The sequence below is a fragment of the Bombina bombina genome, chromosome 2 (assembly GCF_027579735.1).
Source record: "Bombina bombina isolate aBomBom1 chromosome 2, aBomBom1.pri, whole genome shotgun sequence".
NCBI classification, from domain to species: domain Eukaryota; kingdom Metazoa; phylum Chordata; class Amphibia; order Anura; family Bombinatoridae; genus Bombina; species Bombina bombina.
The window spans coordinates 110,627,750-110,654,847 of NC_069500.1; the positions used below are offsets into that span (position 1 = coordinate 110,627,750).

Genomic DNA, 27,098 nt, shown 5'->3' on the forward strand with positions numbered 1-27,098 from the left:
TCTTAACTTCGCATAAACACACTGCACTTTGCCACAGTTAACATTAAAAAAAAATAATAATAAAATCCAAGTGGAAAAATGCAGAGGGCAGTGTAAAGGTTTGTGAATTTTGGATGTAATTGGGAGAGGAAGTGGGTGTTCTCCAAAAGACACACAATGTAAACTGCTTTAGTTGTGGGTTGTAATCTCAGTTTGAGCCCCTCCTCCTCGCATTGATCTCCCCCTCCCACACAGGGAATAGCTGCAGCCTCTGTCTGCTCTTACTCTCTCAATTACTATCGGACTCATAGTTGCTGTGGAATCTAGTTTTTTTTGTTTTATTTCGCCTTATGTAGTTTTTCCCCTCTTTACAGATGGATTTTCACAGAGGTCCCTCCTGCTTGTCAGTACTGTTACTCGTTCTTTTTATTGGAAACATCCAAAGCTCCAGGAAACCTGTCCCCAGAAAACAAGGTAATACTGTTTCTGTTATTTGTGTTTATAACTGGTAGGGAGCTTATAACATTATAGCCAGAGTTTGTGCTATGCGAGATGTTATAGCTGTGATGTTTTACATGAGAGTGACAATAATCTATGTATATTGCTATTTCTACCCTGTTTGTAATTTAGATACTAAATAATATACTTAGGAAAGGCAAAGGATAAACATCACATCTGGGAAATGTGCTCTGTTTGCATTTATTTGATTTGTTTGCCCATAAAGCCCATTTCCTGCCTTAGAGCATGTGAGTGTTTCTTGTCATGAGTTTGGCTTTTGTTAGATACCAGCATTTTGCTTTTTAACTTGAGTTTTTTGAATTACTAATCCCAGACTGATAATATTTAGTAGATCTAAAAGAGAGACACATTCACCCAATTATAGTATAACTAATACAATTGGCTAAAATGACTAATATATTTTAGGATGTTTCATATAATACTTTAGTTGTTTAAACCGTTTACAAATGGTGTCTTATTTTCAGTCCAATGTGATTTTTATTTTCTCCCCCACAAGGATCATTATATTCCATTTTCAAAGGGATCTGAAATTCAAATATGTTATTGTCTAGGATCTAGGTTATTTTTATAACTCCCTAAGCACTAAAAAAGGTTCCAATGTTTCATCCATTGGATGATTTGTCATTTCTTTTGCATATTTCTCTCTAGTAAGTAAATATATTTCATATTAATGTAGTTTTTAAACTTTATTTGATTCCAAGAAAGAGTGAATTAAAAAAGATGAATTAACTTCTTGTGTCCTATTGCTAGTGACTTAGTAATGAAAAACATGTGCCAAAATCAGTATTCCTAAATCGCATATGGGATCTTAGATATATTTAAACTCTCTAGGTTATAACAGAAATCTGTATCTGAAATATTTCTATTTTTATAGATTCTTCTGGCTTCTAAGTAGATTGTATCCTTCAGGGAATGCATAGCATTGTAGAAAAGTAACTACATACTCAATTTCTGTTGAATTGGGTGAAAGTGGTGCTCTGCATAATATATATTTATTTTTATTATTTTTAAACTTTTAATGTTTGGGGAAATGTGTGTTTGGTTTATTGTACACTGCTTTTTTTCACCCCCTGGTCAGAGACTGCTCCTTTTATCTTAGACATTTTGCCTAGAGATATATGGTAATATCCTTGTGCCAAACACAATTTCATTTTTATTTCATTTAGAAAACTTTATATGTTCATTACAATGGTATCCTTTTACAGAATACATTGGTTTTATTTGACTGTAAACTCTTTCTTTGCATCTTTTTACAGTTTTGGATCTTCAAAAAATAGAAAAACTTGCTTGAGAGTTTTCAAAAGAATCTATTAAGTCATCTAATATATACAGAACATCTGCATCTGATTTACATGCCTACAAAATAACAATGTTTTACACATAATGAAATTGTGTTTTTTATTAGTTTCCTTTTATGGTATATTGACATGTCTTGCTGATATGTTTGTTTATACACTTACTGGTGCGTGCAAAAGCAATTACCTCTCTGTAGAGTGTTACAACCTCTGTATCAGCTTTGGAAAGTTGGTTACCATTTGTGAGGGCAAGTTTTATTGTTTATGGAGTAGGAAATATACACTTATCAGTATATAGAATTTAAAATGTATGCATTTTAACACAATAGTTTTACCAGGCTTTTTATAGAATAGTCACCCCTTTCAATTTAAAAGATTTGTGCTGTGCAAAAAAAAAGGTGTTCCCCCTGTTTCTAAGCCAGTGTTCCTCAACCCCTTTTTTTTTTTTTTTTTTTTTTTTTAAAACCAATTACCCAACAGACTTATATGTTTGCCCTAATGCAACATCCAAATGTTATTAAACAAAAAGTTAGAGGCATTTTGTATATACCCCAGAATGTGGAAGTTATCAGATATATATTTTTGTTTTCAGACATATATTTTAAAATAAATAATGAAATTTACTGAGGTAAGCTTTTCAAATATGGATATCAAGAGAATGAAGCACATTAGGGTTTCATGTCCCTTTTAACTTCATTACATTCACAGCTTATTGGATTCATTTCACTGGGGCATACTTGGCTATAGAACACTTTACCTGGCACATACCATCATGGAATATTTTTATTTTGTGATATTTCACTGTAGCCCTATATCTGGGACATCTTTACACTTTTTTTACAGGACCAGTCAACACAGTAGATTTGCATTAACAAGACAATGCAAAAACACTTAGTCTGAACTTCAAATGAGTAATAGATTATTTTATTTTTTTCTGACAATTTTAAAAGTTATGTCTTTTTCCACTCCCCTTGCAACATGTGACAGCAATCAGCCATTCACAAATGCATACACACTTATTCTTGCACATGCTCAGTAGGAGCTGGTGACTCAAAATGTTTAAATATAAAAATACTGCACATTTTATTTATGGAAGTAAATTGGAAAGTTGTTTAAAATTGCATGCTCTATCTCAATAATGAAAAGTTAATTTTGATTGTTTCCCTTTAACTTCATTTCTCAAATGTCATTAAAGGGACATGAAACCCAAGTGTTTTTCTTTCGTGATTCAGATAGAGCAAACTATTTTAAACAACTTTCCAATGTACTTCTATTATCCAACTTGCTTCATTCTCTTGGTATCCTTTGATGAAAAGCATATCTAGATAGACTCAATAGCTTGGGGCTAGCTGCTAATTGGTGGCTGGAGTTGTATGCCCATTTTCATTGGCTTTCAAATGCTTTCAGCTATCTCCCAGGAGTGAATTGCTGCTTCTTTAATAAAAGATAAGAGAATGAAGCAAAATTGAGAACACAAGTAAATTGGAAAGTTTGTTTAAATTGTATAATCTATCTGAACCATGAATGAAAAATGTTGGGTTTCATGTCCCTTTTTAATAGGTCAGATCATGAGAATTTCCTACCTGCATACAGACAAGTCAGTCACATTGAATGAGCATATGGCCAGCCCAGGCAGGGAATTACAATATGGCCTATTAAAGAGTGCTTGATGGTACAAATGAGAAATACTGAATGATTACTTTAATCACTGGTTCTCAAACCTTTCATCTGGCCTCCCTAACAGGCCAGATTCTGAGGATATCTGAACTGGATCACAGGTGAAATAATCAGCTGATTAGTAAACATGGTTATTTTACCAGCTCTCATACAAGGTAATCCTGAAAACCTGGCCTGTTGTGGAGACCCAGAGGACAGGTTTGAAAAACTGTGCTTTAGTTACATAAGGGAAAAAAATAATGAAAGGATAAGCCACTGGGTACCCCTTAACAAAGCTCTAAGTACCAACAGTTGTACATGTACCAAAGGTTGAGAAGCAAGTTTCTAAGCTATTTGAATCTGAAGAGTTGCCATTTGGATTTGTAAAACAGTTTGAGTTAATTATTGTGAAAGAAAAAGATATAGACACGACAACAGGTTCACCTGCCGGGCCAAATACATGATCTATCTCTTTACCTGCACATTATGTAAGGTGCAATATGTAGGACTAACCACTAGGGAGACTAGGGTGAGAATAAGAGAACACCTAAACAACATTAAAGAAGGAACCCTTAGCACCCCTTTGATCCAACATTTCAAACAGAAACACCAGCAATCATCACATAGTTTGAGTTGGACTATCATCCAACAAGTAGGATGATGTAACAGGAAAGGTGATAGAGATGTGCGTCTGTCCAAAAGGGAAACTTACTGGATATTTAAACTTGATACAAGGTTCCCAAAAGGGTTAAATTCAGAGCTTGTCCTCATCAACCACTTGAGATAATTTATCCTCCCTACTATGCATACATTTAGATCTATTTCTCTATCCCCTAGACTTATCCATAGGAATAGGGTCTAATTTCAACACTTGATTTTTTCAGGGGTGTTCTAAGAAGTAGTGGAATACACCTTAGGTTGGACATAAATATAGGAGCTAAAACATAGGCTAAAAATATGACGTAGGCTAAAATGTGATATTGTTTTAATTAGCATACTTTTGCTTTATAATTCCTGAGTGAGAGAGTTCCTTTTATTGTGCCTCTCATTAGACATTGTGACAAAACTACGGAATAATTGGTTGTGTGTCCTTGTTGAGAGGACTTTTTCAAGGTTATATTGAACAGAGCGTAGGAACACACCCCTATTTTTTTTTTTTTTAAATTAAAAAAGGTGAATAGTACCTGTTAGCAGTTAGCGAACTGAGCAAGTGATAGGGGGATATGGTCAGAGAACACACATATATTTGTTTCTTCGCTTCCTTATGTGCAGTGACATTGTGTTTCAATGTGCTTGTCTTCATTACCTGATGATATGTTTTGATCTTACTAATTTTCTTGTGTTAAGACACAAGATATACTTTCCATTGATTAAGAATGTGTAAACAGATATTTGCATGTAAACGCTTAACTCTGATCCATGTCCCCGCCCCCCTATCTGATTGTGGCAATTTGTTTTTAACCAATTACATTTATGGAGTCACTATATGAGGAGTGGACCCAAGGATTAGATTACAGCTTAGATAACTGCTTTCGCCAAAACGCGTCAGCTGGTTTACACTCACAGGGGACTCACTTGCAATTATCATGGTTGCATTTTTAAAGATGTAAATTTTTAACTTTTTGGACGATATGGAATAAAGTTTGTATTTTTTACCCACGGATCCAGTGCTCCTCGATTCTATTGTTCTTTTACTTATTGTGAAGTCTTGTTGAAAGAGCAAAGAAAACAAAGTGTAAGAAGAAAATCTGTGTTAGTTTTTTATTATTGTACCATTGATCACATTTATCTATGTGTTTAACCAGTGTAAATAGGTTTTTCCTACAGCGAACTTGCCTGCTGCCTCTTGATTATTATAGAAGTATTCATATTTACAGAATAGGTGGTAGGTTTCTGCAGCTATTTCAAATAACAAAATAAAGGAACATGAGCTGTTTGTGAACTATTTAATACACCCCAGTGGGAGACAAATCTCTCTAGAAAGGACAAAATAAAATATTTTGATACTTTTTTTTTTTTTTTTCACTACACATAAACATTTTATATTAGAACCTCAAAATGTCCAGTGCAAACCCCCTAGACAAACCTCATAATAACCAGGTTTTCTATTGGAATGACCTTCAATTTCAAAAGCCTGCAAAAAAAGCACAGACAAAAATAAAATTAAAAAACACTATTCGCTAATTAGTACAACGTAAATGAAACCCAAAACACTTATTTTTTTGTGATTCAGACAGAAAATGCCATTTTAAAAAAGGTTTCCAATTTACTTCTATTACACACCTCAACACACATTGTGGTGCCTTATTCTTGGATATAGTTGGGGTCCTGATTCCAAAAATGTCAGTTTTGCCCTATCAGCTCCAGTTTTTGAGATACAGCATTGCCACCTTATATGCATAGTCAACCGGTTGTCCGTGAAAATTTATGATCCTTAATCACATGATCTGCTATTTTTTATATTATTTTGACAAGTATTGATGCAAATAATATTGCATACTATTAAAACAAAGCGTTAAAACGTAACTAATCAGACGTGTGTGATTCCTCATCCTCTGGTACACTGTCAGAAAACATGTGCAAAAATTGTACCTTTTAGGGGTACAACAGCTTGTCACCCACTGTACACTTTAACATGGGTAAATATTGGTACCCTTGCAGATCGTACCTTTCAAAGGGAGATCTGTACCTTTTGGTGACTAGATTGGACCTCAATGCTATGGTACCATAATGTACCCTTAACAATTGTGAAAATTTGGCCTTTTAAGGGTACTGCCCCAGTGGCAAGCCCTTTGTACCTCATGATAGCAATTTTTTACTCAACATAGTAAATTTTAATAAGCTGTTCCATCATATTTATTATACAATAATCTAATATACATTTACCTAATGTATACTTGTGCAGACAGACAGTATTACAAAAGCCACACTGCGGTTTGATAAGTTTGGATAGTGTAACCTAATAGCCGGTTCAAAGATTGCTATAGAAATTCCTGAAAGAACCAGGCTAAACAACCAGTTCCAAAAGGAGCTACTTGCAATAATTTTATTTCACTCTGTACTAGACTCTAATTAATCTATCTCTATCATAATAAAATATAACTCAAACCAAAGGAAAGGGGATTTAGGGGAACGATAAAACTCGCAACCATACATTGAATTGTCACTCTATGCAAAATATATGCAAATGAGTCTATTTCCCCAGTACACATTTTTGTGATGAACCTTCTACCAATAGATGGAGCTGTGTTACACATGTCAAGGAACTTTCAACCAATAGATGGTGCTATGGCGTGTTACACAATGTCCATGTATGTGACTGGGGAACGGTTACAATTTTATTTTTTGTTCTTAAACAGCTCTTGTTTGTTTTATAGAATTTTAAATGACTTTTTTTCTTAATATATTTGCTTTATGTTTAATAGTTATCATCTTGATGTTCTAAATATAAACATTAACATGTTAAGTGCTTGTGTGCTATTTAGAACCAGCAACACAGTATCATTGAAGATATGGGTTAAGTATTTTGTGTTGCCTTCCCCACTTCTAGCATATTACCAACAACATTAATTATTTTGCTGTGCAACATGTATGTTGAATAAATTTTTGGTGACTGCCAGTTATGTGTTCATTGAATAATTGAGGTGCACAAATGATATGGACTTGGCAGCATTGAACCACCTATTCCCCCTCAACCTTTTAGTCACAGAAGTGATTGTACCTTTTCTGGTGGATTAAATGGTACAGACATGGATCCTTTGACAGTTGGAAACATATTTGTACCTTATTTACTCCTAAATGGTACATATTAGTTCCTTAACCCTTTGAGTGCTAAGCACTTTCCCACCTGGATGCTAAGGTTTTTTTAATATTTTTTTTTTTTAAACAAGAAATGTAACTTTTGTTTTTTTTCAGACCCCCAAGACTTACAATGTTGGGCGATTACCTTTTCAATGGTGGGTCTTGGGGGTCTGTAGCTGCTTAGATACCTGAGATACAGGCTTCTAAGCAGCATGCCCTCTGCTCCTATACTTAACATTAAGTATAAATAAAGTTGCACAGTGACGTTATTGCGCGTGACGTCACCACGCATAACGTTAAGCCCTAACGATGCCTGTCACTATGCAGGACCGATCGCCGAGGTAGGAGCAGGTGGGAGCCCCCAGATCTCCCTCAAGTTGGCAGAGTACTAGCGACGGCTCTGAGCTGTCATTAGCACCAGAGTAGGAAACTCTGTGACGGCTCAGAGCCGTCATTAGTACTCAAGGGGTTAAGGTGTAATTATGATTTATTGAAGGTACAACCTGTTCACAAATGGACCCCAACTGTACCCTTTTTTTTCTGACAGAGTAGGCGGCTTAAAGATGGAACGGGTAACTCATTTGAGTGTGGATGAGGTCATCTTGCTGAATCTAGGTCAGAATATGTCAACTTACTTACTTATTGATGCCCTTGATGTTGCAAGACAAAAATAATTTGTCATGGTGGGGTTTTTATTTTGGTTCTCTCCAAACCATTGGTATTCCAAATTTCAGGCAGCTCCTCTTTCAATTTATCCATTACTACAAATGCTCATTGCAAGTTTTGCAAACAATTATTATGGGGGGACCACAACTTATCTTGGTCTCCCAGCTTGACACCAAAATAAGCAAGGTATGCCCTCTTGACAAACTCAGAAATAGGTTTCCTACTTCCTGTAAAGGAGTACTCGCCACAAATGTACCAAAAGACATCAGGATGGTTCAAGCAGCTTTTGTGAGGATACCATAGGGTCTACTCAATCTGCAAACATGAAAAAAAAAAAAATGGCTGTATAGTTGTTCACTGGCTTTACACTCATAAAATAACAATATACATTTTATATTTCTGTGCATCAGCATTAAAGGTGGGTATGCTGTACCTCCAAAACAAGAGCTGATACAGCCAAACCAATGCCAGTTTTGGTATCAGCGCCCCAAATATACCCAACATTACAGAGGTCAACAAATCTGTTAAAAATTTAGGAGCCAGACATAATTTTTAGGAGCCAGACAGGGGTATTTGTATACAGATATATGAAGAATAACCCACATTTTAGAAGCCAGGGGTAAAATTCTAGGAGCCTGTTTCTCCCTGGCTCCTGGGTTTGTCGAGCCCTGCCCAAAAATATATCTAACCTCCGAAGCACCAGAGAAAATTTATTTTTTTATTTTTTTTGGACATTGTTTTGAAGATACATAGGTAAGCATCTGGGGCACTGCATGGTAGGAAATGGTGCTGCTATATAGTGCTCCAGCAATGGGCAGACTACTAAGCATGCATACCTGCTTGTAAATAAGATTCTAAGAGAAGAAAGAAAATGTAATAATAGAAGTAAATTAGGTGTTTAAAATCCCATGCTCTATCTGAATCATGAAAGAAACCTGTAATATCCCTTTAATATTATTTATTTACAGAAGCTTCATAGATGAGCCTAACCATATTGAAGTGTTTCTTGCTGTTAGTACTAATATCTGCCTCAAAGAGAGAGTTGACCGATTACAACACCCCTCTGCCTTCGGTACCAGTGGTCACTGGGTGGATTTATGAAGTAGCCGGTGTGGGCAGTGTAATCATTTGCAGTATTGTAACATTTTCTATCTCAAGCACCAAGTAATTGCATTATTAAACATTAAATTGATTTAATGTTACTTGTTTTCAAGGTTTGTTGCAAATATTTTAATATTGGCTAATTTTAGATTAATATTGTCTTAAAGGGACATTATACTTGAAAATTGCTATTGTTTGTAAACACAGATATTCTTTGTTATTCATTTACCAGTTTTACATAGCCAACACTTATATTAATATGCTTTTTACCTCTTTGATTAACTTTATCTAAGACCCTGCAGACTACCCCTTATCTCAGTGCTTTTTACCAACTTGCATTTTAGCCAGTTAGTGCTGGTTCCTTCATAACTATTTATTATTCTCCACAGGAGTGAGCACAATGTTATCTATATGGCAAACATGAACTAACCCTGTCTGTCATACAAAAATTAAAAAGCACTGAGATACCGCTTGTGTTTACCCTTTTGAGGTCTTCTATCATTCAAAACCCCTGCAAACATTAAGATACAGCAGACCACCATTGGACTTCTCCCTGCTACCAGTGAACAGCCGACTAGGACTCATCCCACGTGTAGTGAGCAAGAACTCTAGATGTTTTGTGTTATACGCTTATCTGAAATGCGACAATGGCTTTATGACTTGCACGTCAACTAATTCAATTATGCTTAAAATATAATTTTTTTTCAAAAGCACTGAGATAAGAGGTAGCCTGCAGGGGTTTAGAAACTGGCAAACTTGGAGGTTATAACGTATATTAATATAACAATGTTGGTTATGCAAAGCTGGGGAATGGGCAGTAAAGGAGTTATCCATCTTTTATGCAATAAAAAAAAAAAATCAAGCACACTATTTCTTTACATTTTTGCCGATACATTGCATAGTGCATGCTCCAGCCCCTATCCTCTGCTTGTAGTAGAAGCTAGCGATCGTGCTAGGAGGGCACACTATGCAATGTATTTGGCTATCAGTACATTTCGTGTTTACCACTAGCTGAAAATGTGTTGTTTTTTTTTATTGCTTGGCAGCAAAGGTGCTACTGTGGGGGACCATCATTTTATTATCTTAAAAGGTAAAATTTAAATATGACACTGTTTTATATATTTATTTATTTTTTACTAAAAGAGAATAAATCAAAGTAAACATAAAAAGAAACATTTTGTGTTTAAAAAAAAAAAAAAAACCCAACAAACTACTTAGAAATTCTCAGTGTATCCAGTGGCTAAATTTACATAAGGAATTGACATGCTGAGAACTTACTTTGCATTCTATCTCTTCTGAGCATGGGCCTTCACTGAACAGTAAACCAGCTCATGTTGCTCTAGAATAAATTGGTGTCAGTTTTGCCCTATCAGCTCCAGTATTCGAGATACAGTATTGCCACCTTATATGCTGATTCAACCGGTTGTCCGTCAAAATTTGTGATCCTTAATCGCATGATCTGCTATTTTTGATAATATCTTGACAAATATTGATGCTAATAATATTGCATACTATTAAAACAATGCGTTAAAACGTAACTCTAGAAGAATTATGACACCACACTATGTATGCCTTCCTGTAGAGCAGAGGTTGACAAATTTAGTAGCAAGTAATAATATTTAGGAGCCAGACAGTAGTACTTTTATATAGATATGGAGAATAATCCAAAAAGTTAGGAGCCAGGGGTGAAATTCTAGTAGCCAGCGGCTTCCTGCGTTTATTGAACCCTAGAGACTCTAGCCGCATTATGGGGCTGTGACTGGAAGTAATTGACCATGGACAAATAAAGTTTAAAAAATAAATTAAAATCCCTTTTTAAAATGATAATCAATACATATTGCAATTATTTCTATCAAGTATAAGCCACTGAAGTAGTGTTTTTTTATTACAACAATGAATCAGACTGTTTCATATCAGTTTTTAAAGGGACACTCAAGTCAAAATAAACTTCTGATTAGGATAGAGCATGCAGTTTTGACACTTTCCAGTTTACTTCCATCATCAAATTTTGCACATTCTTTTTATATGCACAGTTTCTACAACACCAGCTCCTACTGAGCATGTCCACAAGCTCACAGGGTATACGTATACTAGTCTGTGATTGGCTGATGTCTGTCACATGATACAAGGGGCCAGAAAATGGGAGAGAAAATTAGATTTGTTAGAAAAAAATCTATTGCTTATTTGAAATTCAGAGTAGGTGTTAAATTGTATTTTTATTATGCACTTTTTAATTATGCAATTCTGCTGCATATTTCTCATTAATATGGTATCCATAAATATTTCATAATTGTCTATTTAAAAAAAAAAAAAAAAAAAGTTTACTGTCCCTTAAGGATGAGCAACTGAAACAAGCACAATTTACAGAAGTATTTTATGGCAAAAGCAGGCACAATAATTTTATATTTAAATGTTTATTTCCCTTACACCTTTAAAGGGACATAAAACTCCACATCTTTCATGCATATTAAATATTACTTCAATGTGCTAAATGATGTCCTTTTTTCATGATTTTTTTTTATTTTATTTTTTTAAATATGAAATATTAAAAAATATTATAAAAAAAATATATAGGTTAAACTGTCTGGGGGAATAGATGTTATCTGGTTGGTAAAGGATCTACCCACAGCCCTAGTGGTAGATAGTGAAATTCCTCACTATGTGTAAACATACTACATTTTAAAATATCCTTTTAGTAATAAAGAAGAAATAATTACTTTAATGTTCTATGAACCAAATAAATTCTAGGAGGGTGGACTATATTATGTGCTGTCCATTTTATTGCCTGAGTTGGCAAATGCCTTTTTAAATGTGAATTTATATAGCAGTAATTCTAATACAATTCCACTTACATTCTAGTGTGCAGTCTGCAATGGTTTCATGCGACCCAAATCCTTTTTATTTAATGGAGTAAAACCATGTAATTGGTGCTTTCAGAGACGTAGGTTTTTCTTCATTTGAGTTAAAAACTGGCAAATTGGCCCTGAGGAACGTCATGTTGACGGCAGGTGGTAAAAACCTTTTTAGTAAATGAAACATAATGGCTCTTTATTCAAGAAGTACTGAACATTTTGAAAAATGTAATAGACCAAATAACCTATAGTAAGATTAGATTCCTGCTTTACAAATAAAGATACCAAGAGAACAAAGAAAAAGTGATAATAGAAGTAAATTAGAAAATTGCTTAAAACTAAATGCTCTATCTGAATTGTGAAAGAAAATTGGGTTTCATATCCCTTTAAGGCTACAGGAAAGGTAGTTTAACCCCTTAAGGACGTACAGGGTACGTCCTTCAAAAAGTGTCCGTTAATGACGTCCTCAGGGAGTTTCAAGCGGTGGAAGCGATTGTGAACGCTTCCAGACGCTTTTAGGGTATTGCAGTGATGCCTTGATATTGAGGCATGACTGTCATGCCCTTTCTTAAGCATCCGATGCAGAGAGAGCCACTCTGTGGCCCTTTCTGCATCGTCCAGCGATGGTGCCGATCGTTGCTGGGTGGGAGCCATTGCAGGGAGGTGGGTGGGCAGCCCATCGCTGGGAACTTCCTGCCGTTGGTGGATCTTGAACACTTAAAGTGAATGTAAATTTTGATGCTAAAGTGCCGAGGTTTTGAAAAATTCGATTAAAAACAGGGGCACTTTAATTCATCAAAATTTACATTTCACTCCTGTTGTGAAAAAAAAACTTGCCTTTTAAACTTAACAGCAGCTCCAGCTTCCTCTGGTTGTTGCAAGCCATTTCTAATGTCAGAAATGATGGATAGGTCATCCTCCAATCACAGCTCCCCCCCCCCCTCCCCCGCAGAGGAATCGGTGTCGGATTCAACGCAGTGATTAGAGGAAGCCGGATTCCTCATCTTAGACCCAGGAAGAGGCATTGCAACGCGTGGAGGAAGCTGGAGCTGCTGTGAAGATTAAAAGGTGTTTTTTTTTGTTGTTGTTGTTAGTTTTTTTTCTTTTTCACAACACGAGTGAAATGTAAATTTTTAGGGGCCTTCTAATTACCAAAAAGCAATGCCAAAGCCACATGTCTGCTATTTCTGAGCAAAGGGGATCCCAGAGAATCATTTACAACCATTTGTGCATAATTGCACAAGCTGTTTGTAAATAATTTCAGTGAGAAACCTAAAGTTTGTGAAAAGTTAGTAAAAAAAAAAGTGAACAATTTTTTTTTATTTGTTCGCATTTGACGGTGAAATGGTGGCATGAAATATACAAAAATGGGCCTAGATCAATACTTTGGGTTGTCTACAAAATATATATATGGTCTGAGGAAGGGGAGTGTGTCCCCGAAACGTCACGCTCATTAAAAGTTTTCTTTTGAATTAAAGACCAGTGAGTGCCTTCCTTCACCGTGTATATCTAACTGCTGGCACCCTGGCATCAAGATTCGTAAGTGAGAGTGCTCTCTATCTATATATATATATATATATATATATATATATATATATATATATATATATATATATATATATATATATATATATATATATATATATATATATATATATATTTATAATGTAAAGGATTATTCAGGGATTCCTGCACATTTTGAAAAAAATGGTTTGGAAATAGCAAAGTGCTACTTGTACTTGTTGCTCTATAACTTGCAAAGAACAAGTAAACATTGGGTATTTCTAAACTCAGAACAAAATTTAGAAACTATTTAGCATAGGAGTTTTTTGGTGGTTGTAGATGTGTAACGGATTTTTGGGGGTCAAAGTTAGAAAAAGTGTGTGGTTCCCCCCCCCCCCCCCCATTATTTCATCATATTTTATAAAACAAAATATAGTAAATTATAAGATATGATGAAAATAATGATATATTTAGAAAGTCCATTTAATCGTAAGAAAAACGGTATATAATATGTGTGGGTACAGTAAATGAGTAAGAGGATATTTACAGCTAAATACAAACACTGCAGAAATGTAAAAATATAGCCCTGGTCCCAAACAGTAAGAAAATTGAAAAGGGGTTAAAGGGACATAAAATTAAAAAATATATATTTCATGATTTAGGTAGTACATGCAATTTTAAACAGCTTTCCAGTTTACGTCTTATCATATTTGCTTCATTCTCTTGGTATCATTTATTGAAGGAGCAGCAATGCACTACTGGTTTCTAGATGAACGCAAGGGTGAGCCAATGACAATCAGTGTGTGTGTGTGTATATATGTGTGTGTATATCTATATATATATATATATATCCACCAATCAGCAGCTAAAACCTAGGTTTTTTTCTGCTCCTGAGCTTACCTAGATAAACCTTTCAGCAAAGGATAACAAATGAAATAATAGTGCTTCTATAGTTGCTACTACATAATCTGTAAAGGGTTTTAAATAAATTAGAAATGGCGTGTGGGGTTAATTTTTTTTTCTTTCGTGATTCAGATAGAGCATGCAATTTTAAGCAACTTTCTAATTGACTCCTATTATCATTATTTTTCTTTATTCTCTTGCTATCTTTCGGCTAGATTACGAGTTATGCGTTAAGGTAAAAAAGCAGCGTTAAGAGGTCCTAAGGCTGCTTTTTTACGCCCGCTGCTATTACGAGTCTTGCAGGTATAGGTGTACCGCACACTTCTTTGGCCTTACCGCAAAACGACTTACGTAAACTTCGTAAACTCTTTTCTTTTTCTATGGGACTTCCATAGCGCCGGTATTACGAGTCTGTCCTGGCCAAAAAGTGAGTGGTACACCCAACACAGTCAAGAGTCCTAACGCATTTAAAAGTCAGTAGTTATGAGTTTTACATAAAACTCATAACTAAAGTGCTAAAAAGTACACTAACACCCATAAAGTACCTATTAAACCCTAAACAGAGGCCCTCCCGCATCGCAAACACTAAAACCCCTAATCTGCCGCTCCGGAGACTGCCGCCACCTACATTATACTTAACCCCTAATCTGCCGCCCCAATGTCGCCGCAAACTACCTACACTTATTAACCCCCTAATCTACCGTCCCCAACGCCGCCACTATAATAAACCTATTAACCTGTAAACCGCCGCACTCCCGCCTCACAAACATTAGTTAAATATTAACCCCTAATCTGCCGCCCCAACGTCGCCGCCACTATACTAAATGTATTAACCCCTAAACCCAAGTCTAACCCCAACACCCCCTAACTTAAATATAATTAAAATAAATCTAACTAAAAATTCCATCATTACCTAAATAATTCCTATTTAAAACTAAATACTTACCTATAAAATAATTCCTAAGATAGCTACAATATAACTAATAGTTACATTGTAGCTAGCTTAGGGTTTATTTTTATTTTACAGGCAAGTTTGTATTTATTTTAACTAGGTACAATAGTTATTAAATGGTTATTAACTATTTAATAACTACCTAGCTAAAATAAATACAAAAGTACCTGTAAAATAAAACCTAACCTAAGTTACAATAACACCTAACACTACACTATAATTTAAACAAATTAACTAAATTAAATACAATTACCTAAATTAAATTAGCTAAAGTACAAAAACCCCCCCCACTAAATTACAGAAAATAAAAAACAAATTACAGATATTTAAACTAATTACACATAATCTAATAGCCCCCCCAAATAAAAAAACCCTAGCCTAAACTACCAATAGCCCTTTGAAAGGGCCTTTTGCGGGGCATTGCCCCAAAGTAATCGGCTCTTTTACCTGTAAAAAAAAAATAAACAACCCCCAACAGTAAAACCCACCACCCACACAACCAACCCCCCAAATAAAATACTATCTAAAAAACCTAAGCTCCCCATTCCCATGAAAAGGGAATTTGGATGGGCATTGCCCTTAAAAGGGCAGTTAGCTCTTTTGCTGCCCAAAGTCCTTAACCTAAAAATAAAACCCACGCAATACACCCTTAAAAAATAAAAACACTAACTCCCTGAAGATCGACTTACTGTTCTGAAGATCTGACATCCATCCTCAAGGAAGCGGCAGAAGTCTTCATCCAACCGGGCCGAAGTCCTCAACGAAGCCGGGAGAAGTCTTCATCCAAGCCGGGCAAAGTGGTCCTCCAGACGGGCAGAAGTCATCATCCAGATGGCATCTTCTATCCTCATCCATCCGACGCGGAGCGGCTCCATCTTCAAGACATCTGACGCGGAGCATCCTCTTCATCCGACGACTAAAGACGAATGAAGGTACCTTTTAAGTGACGTCATCCAAGATAGCGTCACTTAGATTCCGCCATAAGTAGTATATCATAACATGGAAGACACATGTACAGAAATAACATTTTCACATATATATTGACACAGGGAGTGCGAAACTCTTCCAACCCCGTGGGGCAGGCGAATGCCGCCATAAGTAGTATATCTCCATGCCAAGATGTACATCTGTTTTGTTTTTTTGTTTTTATATAAACCTATAACCTAAATGTAAAACTATACCATTCTGCGCCCTCTGCACCGGGGGGGGGGGGGGGGGGAAACCCCTGGCACAATTAATCGGACAAATGGTGATGTGGCATGCTGCGAGCTATGTTTGATCAGAGTGTGGGGGGAGGGGAGAGAGAGGGGCACCACCTGCCACACAAGTTCTCCTCAAGGATAAACGTTGTATTACGAAAAGGGTTAAGTATTCTGTGTCTTAAGTGTGGGGAGATATGCAATAGATAGGGCTCCCATTTTGTGAACAAAGGATTTGATTCTTCTATCAAGGTCCCACTGTACATCCACCTTCTCCAAGAGAACCTGAGTATGCACTGCGTGTGTCAATTTCTTAAAGGGAGGGGCTTTGTTGGACACCCAGTATAGTAAGATTAATCTCCTGGTGAGCAGAATCACAGAGTGTAAAAATTTCTGGTGCAATGTCCATGTCATGCAAGAAGATAATGTTGGAGGCTGTTAAAACTATGTTTTCCTGTAGAGCTTTCTGGAGCCAATATCTTACTTTGCCCCATAATCTCTTCAGTTTGGGGCAATCCCATATTAGGTGTGTAAGGTTGGGGGATATAAAAGAGCATTTATTACATATGTCCACTGCCTGTGGGACCCATCTGGCTCTTAATTTTTGGTGAATTAGTGGACCTTTGAAAAGCTTGCTGTGATCTCCTGTAGTGTGATTGAGATATCTCTCGTCCCCTGCCACTTGGCGTGTATTGTTTGCAGAACAGATTGCTGTGAGCTGTAATCCCATTGTAAATGTGGGTAATGGAGTGTGACCCTTGGTTTGTAGTGCGGAACAGTCTGTTAGTGGTTGTAAGCAGGTTAGCTGAGAGAAGAGCCTGAACATAATGTCGGAAGGGATGCCATAAGTTTCGCGCAGGCTATGGAAGGGAAGAATTTGAAGTGTGGTAGGGTTAATTATTTGCGCAATAGACGTCAGACCGTGGGTTTTCCAGTTTTGAAAGACTCGTGTGGTATAGCCAGGGATGAACTTTGGGTTTCCCTGTATGGGTAGGTATCTGGTCACCTTACGGTCCACTCCCCAGAATCTACATAGCTTATGCCATGCTCGTAATGAGTCTCGAAACAGTATGTTTTGAGAGATGTGATGGGGGAGAGCAAGCAGATTGGCATGCGGAAGATAAGCTAGGTGTAATGGTTTTACAATGTCAGATTCTATCGCAGAGCTAAAGTATTCAGACCCAGTCAACCATCCCATAACTATTTTAGCTAATGTCGCCCAGTTGTACCATTGAATGTTTGGAAATTTGAGACCCCCTGCGCACAGCGGCATAGATAGTTTAGTTATATCAAACCTATGTTTCTTTTGGTTCCATACAAACGAGGCAAAGGCTGATTAGATGGTTTGTATGTCATTGTTATGGAGTAGGAGGGGGAGCATTTGCAAAGGGTATAAAATCTTAGGCAAAATTTTTATTTTTAATAAATGGATTCTGCCATGAAGGGAAAAAGGGAGTCCCCTCCATCCTCGGATGAGGTCCTCTGCGTTAGTTATGACTTTTGGGATGTTGAAGTGATAGATACACGTGGGGTCAACATACAGGTGAATGCTCAGATACTTAAAGGTGCCCAACGTGATTTTAAGATTTGTATTACAAAGAGTAGCATTCCTGGTGTTTTGCAGCCAAGTCACCTCTGATTTGTCCACATTTATTTTGTACCAGGTAAAGGTGCCAAACCTTATCAGTATGTATAACAATTTGGGTGCGTTCAGAGCGGGGTTGCTAATGTATAGTAAAAGGTCATCCGCAAACAGGGAGAGGTATAGGTGTTGCATGTGGATCTAAAGGCCAGCACAGTGTTGACATATGTAGCACGCCAATGGTTCGATGGCTAGGTCGAACAAGAGTGGGGACAGTGGGCAGCCCTGCCTCATTCCCCTCTCTAGTTTGAAGGGGGAGGACAATCCATTGTTAATAATTAGGGATGCTGAAGGCACGTCATAGAAGTGTCCCATCACGCCAAACCTCATCAGGGAAGTGTATAGATGGTCCCATTCCACCCTGTCGGATGCCTTTTCAGCGTTGACAGAAAGCAGACATGCATCAGTCAATGGGGTATCAGGGGGGTTGTTGTGAGCGTGATGGTACTGTGCGATAACTGCAAATGTTTTTCTTAAATTGATAACTGAGGAGCGCTGTCTAATGAACCCAGTCTGATCTGGGTGTATTAATGATGGGAGGACCGCTGCTAGTCTATCGGCCGGGATTTTAGTTAACCATTTATAATCCCCGTTCAACAGCGAGATCGGTCTGTAAGACGAGGGTAAAGTATGAACCCTATCTGCCTTAGGTATGACACAGATGCTAGGGTCAGGGGTTGATTTCCCCAATAGGTATTCAGAGAATGTCACTAGGGTAGATGTTATTTCAGAGCCTAAGACTTTGTAGTGCTCTGCGGGGAGACCATCAGGTCCCGCTGCTTTGCCCAGTTTGGCATGTTTAATTGCGTTCATTATTTCTTGTACTTGTATGGGGGCATTAAGGGAGGACTGTTGGTCCTGCGTCAGGTTAGGAATGGCTACGTTATTCCAGAACAGATGCTTATCAGGCTCTGAAATATCTTGCTTGGCATATAATTTAGTATAAAAGGACACAAACTCCTTCATGATTGTAGGAATATCTGTACGAAGGCCTTGTTCCATCACAATCGCTGAAATTTTGGTGTAGTGATTTTAACCATGTTTGCCATGATTTTGCCAGCTTTGTTTCCATATCTGTAGAATTTGCCCTGCCGGAGTATTGCGTGTACATTATCTACCATTTGGATATGTAAAGGGACAGTTTACTCAAAAATGTTCTCTTTTTAATTTTGTTCCCAATAATCAGTGGAGGCTCCTCCATTTGTGCACAAGCGCACGTGCCCCCCTGTCAGATTGCTGAGCAAAAAGAAAAAATGTCAGATGAGAAAAAAAAAATAAACTGTCAGATGCTGAGAAAAAATAAATAAAAAAAAATTATGCTGAATAAAATTATGCTGAATAAAATATATTTTTTTCAATGGCCCCCTATTGGAAAAATTATATTTTATTTTTTTTAACCCCCAAAAATAACATTCTGCTTGTTTTTTTTTTAAAAAGTAAAAAAAAAATTGTGTGTGTGTTTCTTTAATACAAAACCGCACGTGCGATAGGCATGATATAGGGCTCTGTCAGTGATGCCTACGTCAGTCTGCAGGATTTGGGCCAGCCTCAAGCAATTATAATTGATAGCTTGATCGCACACACTGAACTGTGCGAGTGGGGAGGGACAAATTCCAGCCTGTGCTCTGATAGGCTGCACCATGACGCCGGATACGTCATCACCGGCTCCTCCCCCGCATCAACAGGCGTTCTAGCCATACTGAGCTGACCTGTGCTGTTATTGAATTTCAGCAGTTACACAGCACCAATGTTCCCTCTAATGAGCGCGATTAAGGGCGCGCATCTTGGAGCGCCAAAAGCCTCAGCAGAGCTCAGTTTTGTAAGAGCAGGGCCCAGGGTGATGATCGCGGTAGATGGGGATGCGCATGTTGATGGAAACTCCCGTAACACCACTTCAGAGGTCCGGTAAGGCTCCCTTACATATCCGCTATCACGGATATTTTATCGGGCAATCTGACGGCCCTAATGCTTATAATAAGACGGCCACGAGCGACACTGTGGATTACAAATACACCACCGCTAGCCTAGCTTCATTTTTTTTCAAACACTGAGATATTCCATTTCCTCCTATACATAACATGTGAGAAATATCTTGTAACTACGGACTAGGATTCTATACTATCACCTGGGATATTTTTTCAGTATCTTTTTGGGATACAAGAGGCATCCTTTTTTCAACATCATTGACTTTATCTTCTTTTTATGCTATCCAGATGTTTAATATTATTAACATCTCATTTTTAGTTGTGCCCACAACATGCGTTTTGAATTAATTGGATGGATGAATGATTATATTAATATATGTTTTATGCTTATCAGTTTGTTACATTTTATTTGTAGTAAATCCCTAAATAATTTATATATATTTAAATACTTTGGATTTTTTGGATCTGATATTTATTTTATTATATTATATTTTCTGAACTAATTTTAAAACAAGTGTACACCTCTAGCTTTTCAAGCGCCACTCTATTATTCTTTTCTTTGATTTATAAGATGCTTATCTATTAGAGTTTACAAAATGTTTGCATTAGGTTTAGGATTAAGGGTAATCTTATGTCACTTCTGCATAAGTGACTCCCATGAACTGTTGCTTTGCTTTTTTGCACACTTTAGATTCTGCAGTTTAGATAAATTGTTTGCTAACCAAATGTTGGTTTGCTGGGTGTGAGGTGAGTGTGTGTGTGGATGTGTGTGTTTAAGAGCTTGTGAGGGTGTGAGTGTGCTTGAGAATGTGAGGGAGAGGGTGTGAGTGTGCTTGAGAATGTGAGGGAGAGGGTGTGAGTGTGCTTGAGAATGTGAGGGAGAGGGTGTGAGTGTGCTTGAGAATGTGAGGGAGAGGGTGTGAGTGTGCTTGAGAATGTGAGGGAGAGGGTTATGTGAATATCTGTGTGTGGGTTTGTGTATGTGTGCTATGTTTTCAAGTGCGCACACATTTTGATCACTTGCCAAAAATTTGCACAGGTAAATTTTTTTGCGCCCACTTCTCAACAAAATTAGAGGGAACATTGTTGGGCACCCTTGTTATTTTGTTAATTTGAATACCTGTAACTACCTAGCACTGATTAATTGGAAGACATAATTGGTTTGGTGAGCCCATTAAGGCTTAAACTTCATAGACAGGTGTATCCAATCATGAGAAAAGGTTTTAAGGTGGGCAATTGCAAGCTGTTCTCTATGACTCTCCTCTAAAGAGTGGCAACATGGGGGCCTCAAAACAACTCTCAAATGACCTAAAAACAAAGATTGTTCAACATCATGGTTTAGAGGAAGGCTACAAAAAGCTATTGCATAGATTTAAGATGTCAGTGTCCACTGTGAGGAACATAGTGAGGATATGGAAGACCACAGGCACAGTTCTTGTTAAGCCAGAAGTGGCAGGCCAAGTAAAATATCGGAGAGGCAAAGGATGGTGAGAACGGTCAAAAACAGCCCACAGACCACCTCCAAAGACCTGTACTGGGAATCTTCTTGAGGGTCTCATGGATTCCACTCAATATCAGCAGATACTTGAGAATAATGTTGAGGAATCAGTCACAAACTTTAGTTGAAGTTACCCCAGGGGCAGGATATTTCAACAAGATGATGACCAAAAACACTGCTGGTTCAAATGGGTGGGGCCATTTGAGAGGCGTGGCTTTCTGAAAGGGGCGTGACTTTCTGAAAGGGGCGTGTCTTTTCAAAGGGGCGTGGTTTTCTCATAGGGGCGGGGTCTTGTGCACCACCATCCTAAAAATTCACCAGCCGCCACTGCCAATAATCCACTTTACTTGCTGGAGTGTATTAAATTATTTACAAGTATTTCCATTACCCTTATGTTGGCATTATAAATAGTTGATTTAGCCTGTGATATACCCACCCATCCTGAAAGTTTTGGGCCTTAATGCCATGCTGTGTAAACACAACCAGCAGAAGAAATTACACTCCCAGTGGGGTATAGAAGAGATAAGGTAATAAAATGTTAATTTTCGATTGTTCTCTCCAAGTATTGGTCTTTGTTTTACGGGCAGATATAAGATAAAGAAGTATGTATATGTACACAATGTGATAAAGTAATGAGATCTGATTATACCTACAAGCTCAACCCATTGTATTAGATTGTGGCTTCAAAACACAAAACCAGCTATTTAATATACACAAATAAACCTTAACAAGCAAATTCTCATACATTTTTATACTCTGCAGTTGGTAAAAAAAGTAATTGGGATGGTAAGGTCAGAAATTTTCTGTCCATTTATTATACACTTTTAATCTGATACATTTTTCCAAATACCTTTTTGTGCTGCGCTTTCTTTGCCATTCAGCAGCTATTGAAGTCCAAAAATGTCAATTTCCAAACCCACCATGAGGCTAATTTGCATTAGCCAATCACGGTGGGCAACCTGGGTTCTCTCTTCCCTGCAGTTCCGGGTACAGGGATGAAGAAGCCTAACGCATGTGCTCTGAAGTTAGCAAAGTTAATGCATGGGCTTAACTTTTTGGAATTCTCAGACGATCTGGAGCAGACAGAGGCGGTGAAATATGTTAATTACAGCAGATAATTTATGCGTGCAGAGGAGCATTCAAGACTGCCCTTTGTAGGGGGCTGGAAAATATGACGTAATAGTTACAAATAAAATAAAGTTTTAATACAGGATCAGAGCTTCATTTGTATAAAATTGTAAGTACAATCACATTAAGATATAATATTGGATCGTTTGCTTAAAAACAAAACAAAAAAAAACCGTTTTTAATCTGACTTTACTAATCCTTTAAGGAAACAAACTATTTTATAGTATACTGTCCCTTTTTAAAGGGCTACAAAACCCAAAAAAATGTATTTTGTGATTGACAGAGCATACAATTTTACAATCAAAATGAGGTGTAACCACTAGAGGGCCCCCTCACTAAGACGAAGAAGCAGATGAAATGTGTAGTCAGGTGATCATGTGTTGGACAACAAGATGAGTTTGTTAGCTGGAGTTGGATCTGTCTATATCTTCTCCCCTTATTCCTCTCATGTAAATAGGGGATAGTTATTAAATGGAAATTAAACACTAAATAAATGCGAGATAAAGTGACGCATTCCAAGAAAAGATTAGTCTGAGAATAACAGGCAGATGTAGTTTGTAAAGTTTTATTAGCTGTTTAAAGGGACAGTATACACTCATTTTGATATAACTGCATGTAATAGACACTACTATAAAGAATAAGATGCACAGATACCGATATAAAACTGTTTAAAAACTTACTTAGAAGCTTTCAGTTTAGCTTTGTTGAAAAGGTAGCTGGAAAGCCCACTGCAAGTGGCAAATAAGACACTCCCCCCCCCCTCCCCCTTCTTTTGCATATGAAAAGACCCTTTACACAAACAGGAGCAAGCTGGAGAAGGTATACATCAGTACTCACATAAAACTTTGGGGCTTGGTTAGGAGTCTGAAAATCTGAGCAATGTTATTTAAAAATAAGCGAAACTAAACATTTTTTTTAAAAAAAAAAAACTTCATGGGCTTTATAAATAGATCATCTACAAAACATTTATGCAAAGAAAAAATGAGTGTATAATGTCCCTTTAAATAGTGACAAAATAAGTGTCAAGTTTTAATGTCTATAAAACAATGGGCGCTGACAGTTATAAATAGGTCACTAGAGTGTGCAGCCAATGGTTGTGTAGATTATAACAGTGTTCTGCACTGTCTATTTCTAACTGGAACGGAAAAGCTCACAATTTCATAATGGAATTACAGGAAAAGGGGGCAACATAAATAATAAAAGTATATTGCAGACTTTTTTTTATACATGTATACAATCTTATTGTTTTGTATAACAATCATATCCCTTTAATATCACTTTGTATATGTTCTGTTTTACACTAGAGTCCTCTGTCTCATGACATATATTGCACTTTTTAATTAAAAAAAAAATGCATTAAAGGGCACTACCGTGTTAACAGTGTATTTAAAGAAAGTAAAAATCCTTTTGTAAGAAAATAAGTGGATACAGTTGCAAGCAAGGGACCTCAGTGTCCTGAAAACTTGTACTTGTATCTAATATTAGTAATCTATTAAAGGTATCACCTGTACATCACTTTTATTTTCTTACAATAGGATTTTTTCTTCTTTGGATAAAAAAAATAATAATAATTTTCAACAGAAGAAAAGACAAAGCCATACAAGCTCCTGACACCTCTTATTCCAAAATCTTTTTAAGGATTTGAGTGTGCTGCTATAGACATCAATAGGACCTATGTCTTCACCGCATTTTGTAAAAAAAAAAAAAAGCTAGTCCATTATAGGCAGAAGTGAGAAGCTGGGCTAAATATAAGGTGAAAAAAATATTAATTTAAATATATTGGTGAAAGTTATTTAAAGGAACAGTCTACTCAAGAATTTCTATTGTTTAAAAACATAGATAATTCCCTTATTACCCATTCCCAAGTTTTGCATAACCAACACGGTTATATTAATACACTTTTTACCTCTGTGATTACCTTGTATCTAAGCCTCTTCAGACTGCCCCCTTATTTCAGTTCTTTCTACAGACATGCATATCAGCCAATCAGTGCTGACTCCTATGGTAACTCCACGGGCGTGAGCACAATGTTATCTCTATGGCACACGTGAATTAACACCCTCTAGCTGTGAAAAACTGTCAAAAAGCATTCAGATAAGAGGTAGCCTCCATGGAAATAGAAAGTAGCAAATGAGCCATTTTGCGTTTGTTCTCCTGGGATACTTTTGTTGAAAAGCATACCTAAATATGCCCAGGAACAACAATGCACTACTGGGAGGTAGCTGGTAATTGGTGGCTAAACACATATGCCTCTCTTTATTGGCTCACAAATGCGTTCAGCTGCTTTCCAGTTGTGCACTGCTGCTCGGGAACTGTATGTGAATTACCACTTTGCATGTTAGCTAGTTCTACAGTTCAGTTTGATAAAGCAGTGTAAGGTTTTGAATGCGGTTAGGCCTTTATCACATTTTTTTTTTCCCTTTGTTAAAGGACCACTGAATGTAGTAGACTTGCATAATAAAAAGACAATGCAATAACACTCTGTATTTCAAATAAAGAGTAGATTATTTTTTTCTGAGAACTTTTTTTTTTCTCCCATTTTCCGGGCCCCTGTATCATGTGACAGCAAGCCAATCACAGAGTAGTATACATATACCCTTTGAGCTTGTGCACATGCTCAGTAGGATCTCTTTTCCCCAAAAAGTGTGTATATAAAAAGACTTTGCAAAATTTGATAAGTAAGTTGGAAAGTGTCTTAAAACTGAATGTTCTATCTGAATCATAAGTTTTTTTTATTTTGACTTGTGTGTCTCTTTAAAGGGATATTAAACAAAAAAAAATGTTTTGTGATTCAGATGGAACAGTTTAAAAAAAGTTTCCAATTTATTTCTATTATAAACTTTGCTTTGTTCTCATGGTGTTCTTTGCTGATGAGATGGTGGTAGGTGCATAAAACTGCCATCTTGTGCTCTGGCAACAAGATGCAAAACTGCTGCCGTATAGTGCTCCAGGCATGTGCACGCTACTGAGCTTGCATTCTTGTTTTGCAGCCAAATATACCAAGAGAACGAAGACAATTTTGATAATAGAAATAAATGTAAAAAGTTGTTTAAAATTCATTGCACCATCTCAATCATGAAAGAATAATATTGCTTTCATATCCCCCTTTAAGCATTATTTTTGCTCTGCATTTGAGCTATTCATAGAGGCATTGCCAATAGCATTTGTAGACTGTTTCTGCCACTGAAATTGATGCATGACATGGAAACTATGTACCCTTCACCAGTATATGCCATTTGAAGGTCAGACAGAAAAATGTTTTAGTGATTTTGTGACACACTTTGGATGTTAAAAAGGAAGTCAAATAGGAAAAAAATGAGAGGAAAAGGAAATACATTTTCAAAACTAGACGCTAACAGGTCCAATCCCTTTTTATATAATGAATTAACCTTTACATCCTGTCAAAATGCATCTAGAAGGTTTTAGTCCTGCAGCTCATATACTCCTATTTACCTTCACTTTACGCTTATTGGGGGCGAGCAAATGCCTTGAAATAATACACTTGAATGATAAAACGCCGATTTCTACAATAAAATATCAAATATTGAGCAAATGTTAATTCTGCTCTTCTGAATATTAAATTATATTTAAAGGGCCAGTAAACACTTTGTAATTCCAATATTTGTCTTGCAATAAATTAACATACTATAGGCAAGTGTTTTTTATGCATTAAAAGAAGTCTACAATAGAATTGTTGTTTTAAAAGAAAGATTTAATCCCTTTATTACCCATTCATCAGTTTTGCATGACCAACACTGTTATATTAATATACTTTTTATCTCTGTGATTATCTTGCATCTAATCTTCTCACAGCCCCCTGATCACATGACTTTTTATTTATTATCTATTGACTTGCAGTTAGTACTGTGTTGTGCTAAATCTTAAATAAATCCTCGCGCGTGCACACAATGTTATCTATATGGCCCACATGAACTAACAGTCTCCTGTTGTGAAAAGCAAATAAAAAAGCATGTGATAAGAGGCTGTCTTTAGTGACTTAGAAACAGGCAGAAATTTAGAGGTTTAAATGTTATAAATTATATTAATCTAACAATGTTGCTTGTGCAAAGCTGGGGAATGGGTAATAAAGATGTTATGTATCTTTTTAAACAACAACAATTTTGGTGTAAATTGTCCCTTTTAACATTTGCTACTATATTTGTTTTCAAAAGTCAAATTCCCTTCACTTCTTGCCATATTTGAAGTAGCCAAATGGAGTAGAGAAGACTTGCCCTTGTCTTTTTATTGTGCAATTTATGATCATATCCCATCTCTAATTAGGGACTGATATGTAGCAGGGTTAGGCTTCTAAAGTCTGTTGTGTGCACTTTCAGTTCACAGAACTGGAAAACCCACAGTATTCAGACTTAAAGGGACAGTCTAATAAAAAAAAATGAAACTTTCATGAATCAGATTGGTCATGCAAGTTTAAATAACTTTCCAATTTACTTTCATCAAATTTGCTTTGTTCTCTTGGTA

General features: G+C 36.6%; 1 protein-coding gene across 1 annotated transcript in view; it reads left to right on the forward strand.

Annotated features, from left to right (window-relative positions):
• Positions 1–258: 258 nt before the first annotated feature.
• Positions 259–27,098, forward strand: part of EGFLAM (EGF like, fibronectin type III and laminin G domains) — a 280,687-nt gene continuing 253,847 nt past the window's right edge. Inside the window, exon 1 of the mRNA XM_053699674.1 lies at positions 259–453. Coding sequence (XP_053555649.1) covers positions 354–453 — 100 coding nt within the window. The 5' untranslated portion in view covers positions 259–353. The remainder of the gene's footprint in view (positions 454–27,098) is intronic.